General features: G+C 36.8%; 1 protein-coding gene across 3 annotated transcripts; it reads right to left on the reverse strand.

Annotated features, from left to right (window-relative positions):
- Positions 1-4,452: 4,452 nt before the first annotated feature.
- On the reverse strand, positions 4,453-9,629 carry LOC105146999 (uncharacterized). Of its 3 annotated transcripts, none has more exons than XM_087413978.1 (4): positions 9,427-9,629; positions 8,649-8,961; positions 7,381-7,560; positions 4,453-7,224 (listed from the first exon to the last, which is right to left on the reverse strand). In XM_087413978.1, exons 2-4 carry the CDS (start codon positions 8,907-8,909, stop codon positions 7,072-7,074), a joined length of 594 nt encoding a protein of 197 aa, XP_087270104.1. In that variant the 5' UTR covers positions 8,910-8,961; positions 9,427-9,629; the 3' UTR covers positions 4,453-7,071. The 3 variants fall into 3 exon arrangements, with proteins under 3 accessions (XP_087270104.1, XP_011055986.1, XP_011055987.1); XM_011057684.2 differs by having other exon boundaries at positions 8,649-8,964; positions 9,427-9,628; XM_011057685.2 differs by having other exon boundaries at positions 4,453-7,186; positions 8,649-8,964; positions 9,427-9,611.
- Between the last annotated feature and the right edge of the window lie 1,610 nt (positions 9,630-11,239).

Below are 11,239 nucleotides of genomic sequence, written 5' to 3' on the forward strand. Positions count from 1 at the left end.
AACCGAGTGCAATTATATTATAAATAAAATAAAATAAAAATGACCGAAAAGTTTTTAATTACGCTAGAGCCACGTGCGACACAAAGGCGCATCTATTTAAAAACCAGGTTAAGAAATAAAATACAATAATATTGTAAAATAACTTGATATTGCATCATATTGTCAATGAGCAAAAAATGAAAATTATGACGAGCGATACGTCTATACGTTTCATCCCCTATATCTGTGTTGACATTATATTGACTCGGGGACTTGGCACGAATGCCGGACGTGGCTACCATATATGAATAACAATCAGGAGCTATAACCCTCCCGCGATACATAATACTCATAATATATGTATGTATACAGCGGGCTTTTACGAGCATTTTTATGTTAATCGCGCAATCCTAAACAGGCGGGACGACTACAATCCCTCCTTTTATTATCTTATAGTCCCAAACAGTGATCGCCGTCCGAATTTGTTCCGCGCGAACGCCGTAAATGGAAAAGGTCATCTCCGCTGAGGAAGGGATTATGAGGGTGCATGTGTGTGGGGGGAGGCATATTTTTTGACCGAATTATACGTTAGATATGAAGGGGGCATTTCTTTTTTATCTGTTCGTTGGATAAGCGCGGACAGATTTGGAGCTGTCTGATAATTGTTCGGCTATTTGAATGATGACGTAAACACTTAAGGGATTCTATTGGTACGTCTTCGTTTTATTTTTTTTTTATTGCTAAATAATCTTTAATTATAATCATTATGAAAGAAGTTGTTAGATTCTTATAAATTATAAAAATAATCGATATAGCTGAAAAACATAGATTCACATGTTCAATGTTTCTGCATGTTTCTTTTTTTTTATCGAAATCCTGCGCATATGCTTGAAAACTCTTGTATATGGGATATATTTTCCACTTGGACACGAATCGATGCAACTATCGTTTTGTGTTTGTTACTCGTGGAAGTCCAAGAAAAATAGATTGTGTCGACTTGTATCGCTAAATAGAAAGCGTCCATGGTCGTATTTCGAACTTTGTTCGTGTGAGATCCGCGTCCAATTGAAGTGAAAATCTGTTAGACACATTTATCGCAAATGTGTGATGGAAAATACTGACCAGGTTCGATTTAGCATCCTTCTGCGAATATCTTGCTACGACTCGTCGCTGCGATTCAGCTCTTCACCAATTCACGGCTCCTCTTGAGAACGTTGTAGAAACGAAGGCGACGAGGAGTTGTAGAAGGAGAAAAGGGGAAAGACGGAAGTTAGATAAGAAGAGAGAAAGAAAGACAGGGAAAGAGAGCGAGTGAGACAGAACAGCGCGGAGCCGCGGCGGCGGCTGGACGTTTTATGCGCGCCGCGCAAAAGATGCCTTTGAATCCTTAATTCCCTTTGAAACTCTCATTCTGGGAGCAAAATGGCGAGAACGAGGCGTATTCTTCGGTTGAATGACGTATTGAGCGAGTTTTGTATGCCGTTGCGTCCGCGGGCGGCTCATCCAGAACCCTATGGCCGCTTATGCGCGTTATATACGTATTACGTTCTCTCTTTTTTTTTTTTCTTTCCATCGCGCATCGAGTGACAAGAAATGTACGAGTCTGCACGTTCCTTTCTCTTTCTCAAGATTCATCTCCCATTCGTCGTTTTTTTTCGGCAATGTACTCTCGCGACAGAGAATATTATTCGTTCTGTAATTCAGATTATTTCTCTTTTCCTTTCATAGATTGATTGCCACGTTATACGAGCTATTTCTCACAAGCTTCCTTTAAAAATGAAATTAGCTATTTTTGCTCCTTCAAGCGTTCCATTATCAGGGCAATAAAATTAGTTTGAAGATGTTTCTTTGCTAAACTTTTTACTTTTATAAGCAGGTTATCTCATACTTTATTAAAAGAAAAGTATGAAGCAACAATAGCAACTATTTTTTTCTTAAATTGGAACTTACTTCGGGCGATAAACTGCATCGCAGGAAGTGAGATTATTTTTGTGAACAGTGGAAAGAACAGTGGAAATTATGTTGATCCTTCTCCAAGGTTTCGTACAATCTTAGCTTTGCTTTATCGCTTCTAACAATTATCACGTTACGATAATTTCCCGTTGAAATTGCCGGCAAATATCATGTGCATCCCGGAATTCCGGACGGGATTCACGTTGGGCCATCGATCGTCTCCCACGGAAACTCGCACGCTCGTCTAACGAGACATTCGGCAGCAGGATTCGACGACCATCGTCGCCGTCGTTGTCGATGCCACCGGGGCTGGGGTGGAGAAATCTCGCGACGTGTACGCTTCAAGAACTCAGCATTATCGGTCGGGTTTTCTCACGGATACAATTTCTCGACGCAATTTTCTTTTCAGTCGGTCCCGGCGAATCCAACGCGCGCGCGGGTTGGACCGTGGGTGGCAAATGGCAAAGAGAGAGAAAGAGATACGGTGACAAGGGGGTGCGCGGAAGGGTGTAGAAAGAGGGGGGGGGGGAGGTGCGGCGCAGCCCATATTCGTGCATTGTGGCACGTTCCATCGCGTTCTCAACTGAACTGAACTCGACTCAACAGTGGAGGACACAATGGGCGGTATGAATAAGTATAACAGACAGACACCGGTACAGACAGACACAGGTAGCTCAGGCCGCAGTATGTGAATGAGGAACCCATTTGATAACACGCCTCCACAGCCACCCAGGTCCATTGTGTCGCTTCCTATTCAGCTGCTCTATGCCCTCTTCTCCTCCTATCCCCTCTTTACCGTCCCTCCTCTCTCTTTCTCTCTCTCTCTCTCTTGTTCCCTCTGCTCTGAACTCCTCCTCCCCTTCTCTGCTGGATTCGCCTTGCTCTGCTGGTGGTGTTACCCCTCTCGCTCACTCGTTCTCGTTCCAATATCATCACGGAGATCTTGTCCTATCTGTCCTGCACCTGTATTATGCACAGAGGAAAAAGGCAGACACGGATCCCTTCTTCTTTATTTTGATCATACGTTGGCTGCGTAGGATCGAATCGCGGAGAGTGAATTAGAAACGCGAGACACCGTGCGAAAACCGCTCAGGACTGATGAATAATTTATATAACTTAATCTTCTTTATTTGATATTGTGTTGCAAAGGAGATATATATTCTCATCATAGAATTATAATATTTAGCGTTTGGTAAAACAGAAGCTATAAACCATTTTCTACATTTTAAGAAACTTTATAAAAGATAATTATTTTAACATTTAAATCTTATTTTATTTTGCTATTTTAATATTATTTTTTAAATTCGAAATATTGATTCAGAGTGTGTCAAGAATATCAAGTTTCACCCTTACTTTATTATTGTTTACAATGGTATGTGTATGCGTCTTTAGAAGCGAAAGGGTTAAACCGACCCTGTCCGTCGAATAGATAGGTATTACTAGCGAATGATCCTAGTCGCGTGGATACTATGGAAGCCTGCTATCCTGGGATAGCAGTCGTAGATTGTACATCGACAGAGAGGAGAGTGTATGTGTGTGTGTGTGAGAGAGAGAGAGAGAGAGAGAGAAGGGGAAGAGAGTACCGACCAACAACAATGAGGCAGAGACAAAGCCCAGGTACAATGCTGATGTTGAACTCGACTGATTTCGACGATTTTTGGCCTTTGCATGTGCATCGCGCGTTACTCGACAATGATTCCCGCATACGTAATCATCGCTATAGCCGCGGAACTCTGGTACCCTCGCTCGCGGCAGTGGCTCTCACCCGCGGTCTCTTTTTCTCCAATTGAATCTCTTTTGAGGGCTTCGATGCTCGAGCCAATAGAACATTACCATGACAAGGCGGTCTGTTTGTCGGCTTAAACTGTGGCTTATTGAATAGTAGTTGAGAGTCATAGGTGATTCACACCTTCGTCCGTGCAATTCGCTTTTCAATCGTATGATGTGTTTAATCAGCGGTCATCGCATCGGAGCAAGAGGTACAATCGGCAATCATGTACAGCTTAAGATCTATTTTTAGAGTACTTGGATCTTAGGGAATATATACATTGGAATGTGGGATATATACAAATTAAAATTATCCAAGTTACGATGAAAAATGTCTTTTTATGAAAGGAAATGCAATTTGCGTAAGAAATTCAGTCAAACAGGATTAATGTTATTGGAATAATATTTAGACGTTGATGTTATGAGATCTCAAATGCTGACATGATTCATCATAGGTTGGGATTCATTTCACGGTTCGATACCAATTCATCGTGATTAAGAGTATTCTGATTGTGAGTCTTTTAATAGTCTCGCACCGGGTCAGTCGCATGTTATATATACACATTCTCAACAACTATTCAGCTAACCTAGCCTCTAATGCAGTTATTATTAAATTATTCAAAGTAAAATATTGATTTTCGATAAAAATGTGATTTTCGATAAAAATATGATTTATACACTTTACACCCAAGATATGTTTCGATTTATACAACTTTGTTCAGTCAATGAAATTAATCATCTGTAAATATAAAATTTAAATGAAGTTGACAATTTTATTTTTTTGCTTTTTATAAATATGTCAAGATATTAAACATATTTTTGTATCACAAAACATATTTTTTGTAAACGCAAATCTCTTAAGTATCTCGCTCTCGTTTGCTGAAGCATGAAAAAAATAAGCGCATCTACTTTCTTCATGCATAGGTAAACTTACGTTAAAAATGTGAATACTTCGTATGAAGAATTCCGTGATGCGCATCGCGAAACTAACAACGATCTTTTGCCGGTCTCAGCAGTGCGTTTTTGACACTCGCAAAGGGTGGATCCTGATCGATTGAGCACCGCTGACCGCACCTGAATAGATACATTGTGCCGAGGCGGCCTATTGACGGGCGATTGTTCCCTCAACAATAACAACAATATCTGAATAGTCGTCCTGCGCATCTCTCGCGCGTTGCACGCACCCACGCATCCGCGCGTGCACGCACGGATGGGGCGCTTTCACGCGCGCACGTACGTCGATGTACACGCACGCGTGCAGCCTGAAAGGTTCCCGCACACCCCGTGGAATACATGCAAGCGATATAAACGCACATACCAGTGGTGGATTTAGCAAATATCGAGGCCCAAAGGCGAAAAATCGGCCAACAGTATATATACATTATTCTTAATTTTGATCATTGAAAGAGAAATAATACATGTTAGCATCTAATTATTATTATAAATAATAGATACATTACGCTCGTGTTTAAAATAATCCCATGCATCGCAGAGAAATTGGAAAAAATGCTGTTTTATTTGAGAGATTGCTATTTTTATACGAGTTTCTTTTTTTTCTTTTTTTTTCTTTTTTTTTTTTATAAAGTATTCCTCTTTCTTTTTAGCAATTTGTCCATTTTTCCTGAATGCGTGCACATGCATGCGTGCACATGTGTGCGTCGGTGAGGATCAGAGAAATGCGCGCGTGTTGCGGCGAGTGTGGTCTGTCTCGTTAGGGGTATGGGAGTGTTTCAGGCGGGATTGTGGATCGAACTGGCCACACAGCGCCACGCTGGGTGTTACGCTTGAGCTGAAACAATGCAGAAGCACGAGGGTCCGAGCGATCAACCCCCTTGTGTAGCTCATGAAACGGCACTAATGCCTTTCGCGCGAATTTACGCGCTAATTCGCCGAGCGTTCATCTTCGGCCTTGCTCAAGGATCATCGTTTCTAAGTCCGCTGACGTTGCATCGCGGCGATATTATCGTGAAGAATTTTTAACTTTGAGATAGAGCTGTTCCCTCTCTTTTTGATAAATAAGAGCTACAGAATATATAAGGATGCGACCCGCTTATAACTGCAAATATTTTGTTGATCAATCGGAAGAAAGAATTTTACCAAGAATTGAAAAATACAAAGAATGCTTCAAAACATTTGCAGCGTAAAGTGGATCGCATCTTAAAACGTAACAGAGAAAGAAGATTTACATACCTAAGTTATTTCTGTATTCCTCGCGAATGTTTTATATGATTTATTGAATATAAAAGTATAATTAATAATGCAACATTGAGGTATATAAAATATTGTTTATCATGTATTTATAAACAATGGTCAAGATATATATATATATGCAATGCCGTCGTAGAAATACGTATTTATATCCTACGAGCAGGTACTACATTTACCGCGAAAATGTAAGAACTGATTTTCGGCTGTTTTAAGAAATTGCCGATCGTTCATGAATACTGAAATGAATACATGAAACGCGATACATCTATCGGTACGTCATTCGCTAACGATGCTCTACGAAGCGCAACGGCATTTGTTTACGGTTGTTACAAAAATGAAATAATGATCGTCGGTGATAATGACGATCTTGACAATAGGATAATGAGATATATCTTGAAATTAATAAATTTGTGTAAAGAATACATAAAGAAAAGTTTTTAAGCGACATGCAACTTTCCGTACACATGACTGCGAGTTATAAACTTGCGGTCTTTTTTGTTCAATCTGTAATTAAATGTTCAATCTGTTACAGATCTTGTGTCATATCGTGTATAAAAAATTAATATTATTCGATGAAGTCACACGATACTTTATGCTCGGACAGTTTTGTAAGACGCCGATATTCTTATATGCGAGATCGTCATTCGTCCGAATTAAATACGTATACACTATATAATTGAAAAAAAAGTGACGTCGTAAAATGAAGTATATTAACTTTAGCAGAGAGAGAGAGAGTTAATTTCGCACCGTATCATAAAAATTATAAAATCATATATATATATATAGAGTGTCTAAAATTTAGACAACAGAGACATTAGATGACTCCCGATTATTTCTATTCTGATACAAAACTCATTAATTTATGTAATAATACCTCATGTTACGATGTCACAAGTAGGAGAACTAATAACTACTGCAGCCCGTATCCGGCAAGGGAACGTATACCTTTTACATAATTTAGATTTTAAATATCCCTTTCTAGTTTAATTCATCAATAATAAATTAAACCAATTAATAATTTACGCGAATATTTCAATTATTTCAATATTCATGGTTTATGTTGCGTTTCGGGTAACTTAAATATTAGATTCATACGTTTCTCCATACGTTCCTCGATTTACGGTACGTCTCCATCCGGCTGCCGCTTATCCGGTCTATCACAGTTCAGTTATCCATAACGTTGTACGCAGGACTTGTTGTCGTTAATCGTTTCGTTACGGTTAAGTCGATATCAGAAGATAGATGACGGTTCGCAAAATTCACATTCATTGCAACGTTTCTGTAAGATGAAATTTTAATCATCGGAGTTCTATATGACTGAAAATTTTAATTAAAAATTTATTAATTTATATATGAATTATAGATTATATTTCATGTTATGCATATTTAAAAATTAATTATATTAAATATTTTTATTTCAGCATAGGTTACATTGTCGTGATTTTTTATTATAAAATGTCGTTATATACATACAGTTAGATAATCTTTGGTAAGCGGCTGCTCACGCAATCGATGATACACCAGACGATTAGTTATAAAATCTTGAATGTTATGTCGGGACAATGTTCGATCTCTCATTTGCCAGTCGAATGACGGTCTGATATTCGCTCCCAAATTCAATATATCGCGACCTCCGTATACTACGCGAACAGTCTGAAAGAAAATATTTATTTTACCTAGATGCATATTTATGTTTAATTGTTAAGATTATATGAGCACAATGCTGTATTCATAAAATTATAATTATTTTTTTATTAAAATTAAACAACTTTAAAGATTCAGCAAACTAATAAATTCAATAAAATAAGTAATCGTATAAAGGCTAAATGAGCCAAGTGCAAGCTGATCGCAAGTTTGTTGCGACAGCCAATCTGAAGCTTGCATTTTGAAATCAACGCTTCAAATTGGCTATCGCAACAAACTTGCGATCGGTTTGCAACTAATATAGAACCGACTTTACGCATTATTAACATAAAAACTTGTCGCAAATACTTCATGATTTGGTAAGAATCACCACATCGAATGAGTTCTGGCATGAAGTCTTTGCGACAAGTTTTTATGTTAATCTAACAGCGCGTAACGTACTTTAAAGAAAAGTAACGTACTTACAGAAAAGCAGCAAGAGACAAGAATTGTTTATTTTGTTCTCATAAAGTTCTGAGAATTTTTTCAGCATTTTTTAGTGCCGTATTTTTTTCTCATGTTGGTAAAAATAGTTGCCAATATATAAGAAAATACAGTTTCTAAAAAATTAATAAAAAATTCTGAAAAAATTTTTAGAGTTCTATGAGAAGAAAAAAGCACTGAAAAAAATGGATTGCTGCAACAATTTATATAGTAAAGTATGGCATAGCATTTTTATATGGCTGCAGCAACCAGTTTTTGGTTGTAGCAGCAAATTTTTAATTGCGTTAGTCTATCGAAATACATATACTGAGATTGCGGCTAGGCTAACACAACTAAAAATTTGCTGCTACAATCAAAAACTGCAGTCATATAAAAATGCTATGCCATATTTTATTATCTAAATTGTTGCAGCGATCCATCTTTTTTTTAAATGCATGAAACATTTTTTTCCGTGTAGTTTTTAAGAAAATAATTTCTTTGAGATCTTTCTCTTCTTCTCTCTTGTTTTCTCTCGTATTTTTCCTTTATACTTTTTCTTTTTCTCTCGATGTTCTTAGAATTCATTTTTACGTTGAATTCCGAATTGTTTGCATCCACGTGCTCGTAACGTTTACCTTCTCCTGGCTTTTGGACGGAGCTCTAGTGGGTGTCTCTGGTCTTGATGAAATCGGCGTTAATTCAACTGATGCCGATTCGGCAGATGTTGCAAGACTGCTGATGCCACTAGATTCACTTCCGGTACTTGGAGAAGTTCGTCCAGAATCGGACAAATTTCTCATATTTTGTTCACGTTCAATATTAAGAAGCTTCATGCTGAGGGCAGAAAAATGCTCTGGGTCTAGTCCGAATAAGGGTAGTGCTAACGTCAGTGCCATTCTTGCTTGGCGTTGTCCTCAGTGTATCTCTTTGTAATGAAGAGATGATCGACTGCTGATAGATATCAATAATTAGAATAGGCATGTAATATTTACAAGAATGAGATTAATCGTCACATTAAAACGACCTCTACATATTTTTTGTTCATGTCAGCACTTTGCATGTATCCCGTTTAAATTGTTTGAAATAGAAAAAACGGACGTTCGTAGTTATATTGAAATCGAGGAATTCTCAATCAATCTCATGCACTTTGTAGATTTACAAGACTTTTCTCTAAATCGCGTGATGTAACACTTGCGCGGTATTTTTTGATCAGAAGTAACGTTATTGACAAAAGAATGTAATCTTAGAATACGTGCTGTATATCTACTTGTAAATTATTCGAAAGAAAATTGTTCTGTTCGGAAAAAATTATTACGTTTTTTAAATTTTCTTGAGAATACGCGTACTCCATTAAATCGAATGTGTATTTACTATTTTGTGCAATAAGATTTTACTTTCGTGTTAATGTATTACCTGAATAAAAGTAATAGAACCACTTTAATCTTGCGAACCGTTACGATGTCAACCGACAACTGAAAGCGTCCTGCTTGTATATCCTGCTACACTATAATGTGATGATAAACACGACCTTCTAATGTTTCGAATAGCAAGTGACTAATCCAGTTATATCATATTTTATTAGTATTTAATGTTAAATATTAAAAAGACGAAAAATCAATAGCAGATAATTTTTTTAAATAAAAGATTTTAAATGAATCAATGAAATACATAAATAAATTTTGCGATTTCTGTTTTATAATTAATTTTATTATTTACATATTTAAGATTTGCTTGAAAAATTAAAAATTTTAATTAAAAATAAATTTGAAAAAAAGTATTAATAGAGACCGTATTCAAGGCTTTTTTTTTTATACAAAATTGCGAAATATATAAAAGGATCAACAAAGGCTCAGATGGTTAAAATTTTCTTTTGCCTTTCTCTTGAAATTGTAGGTTTCCTATCGTTTCTTGCTTGTTTGATATTGTTTCGTCATAAGTTAGGAAATCTCTTTTACCGACGAGGATGGTAAAGTCATTTTCTATTGGTATCAAGTTTGCTGTATGGGTTTATGGTACATGCAATTCCTTTCCTCTCTGTAGCAAGGCTTGATCAACCGAAGTCTGCTTTACCGACTGCAATCATTTTTTCATATAACTTTTCCTACATATAATAATTATTACTAAAAAAATTGTTTCTAAGTAATATTTACAAAATGATTTTATATACTTACAATTATAACAACTTGTAATAATAATTGTTTCGGTATCAAATATTATAATAACTGAGATTCTTACCATGCGACGGGACGCTGATAAATAATACATAGGGTAACTGTTAGTCCTTGTTAATTTCTTGTTTCGTGAATTTATTTACTCGAAATTCCGCTAGGATATTATTATATTGAACGTCTATTACTAAAATTTATTAATTTTTATTATAATTTTATGATCCTGATGCATAATTTTCATATAAACTTTTTTTTTTGACAGTATTTTTTATTTTATTTTTTGACACCAGACAGACTATAAAGATACGTTTAATTTAATATGTTTCGTATATTGGACTGATTATGAGCTTTCTCGCAAGTATACGTTTGAACATTACATTCTTTATAAGACATATAAGAATACAGTTAAATCAGGTGGTCCGATGCTACTCAGGGATCGTCGAGGAAGGACGGAGACGTCTATGTGTATGGACGGGAGGTATCTGTACGGATGTACTGTTGTCTGAAATTGACGGCGAGATTGTCGTTCTTAGTCTTTCAGCTATTATCTTGTACGCACAGACTCCAGTGGATGCTCGCTAGAAGTTGTGAAGGTGGACGCTAGGATATCGTCGGGAAAGTTTAGTCAACACTGTTATAAATATTGTGGATATTTGCCTGCTCCTTTCTCTTTCGTCGAACTTCTATGCAATGGTCTAGTTGATGACAGAGGAGAAGAAAGTGTGTCCCTACTGCGCAAAGGGAGATTTGATTTGTGCGGTGAGATTTCGAAAAAAATCTGTACACCACACAAATTTATCATGAACAAAAAAAGGGGAGAATATATATGAAGGTGAGCCTTTAATCTCCAATACAGGGCTTTCCTTCTTCGTGATATTGCTGACATGGCTACAATTATGCACTACGGGCGTGTGTATTGTATATATATATATATGTATATGGAGTCAAGAAAGAAACGCTTTCAAGAAGAAGAAGAACCACGATGATTGAGAGAAAAAAATCATGCGTTGTGTTTATCTATATATTTATCAATTGGGATTGTCCTTTCTAAAAGAAGA

This window comes from Acromyrmex echinatior, chromosome 15 (assembly GCF_024713525.1).
Source record: "Acromyrmex echinatior isolate Ae372 chromosome 15, ASM2471352v2, whole genome shotgun sequence".
Classification (NCBI taxonomy): Eukaryota; Metazoa; Arthropoda; class Insecta; order Hymenoptera; family Formicidae; genus Acromyrmex; species Acromyrmex echinatior.

What these genes read in the sequence shown, in the direction of transcription:
- LOC105146999 (XM_087413978.1), bottom strand. Translation starts at nt 8,909, where the DNA reads ATGGCACTGACGTTAGCACTACCCTTATTCGGACTAGACCCAGAGCAT. An exon ending in CGTCCAAAAGCCAGGAGAAG is followed by an intron (nt 7,561 to 8,648) that starts GTAAACGTTACG and finishes ATTTTCTTTCAG; the next exon opens with ACTGTTCGCGTAGTATACGG. An exon ending in TTACCAAAGATTATCTAACT is followed by an intron (nt 7,225 to 7,380) that starts GTATGTATATAA and finishes TAAAATTTTCAG; the next exon opens with TCATATAGAACTCCGATGAT.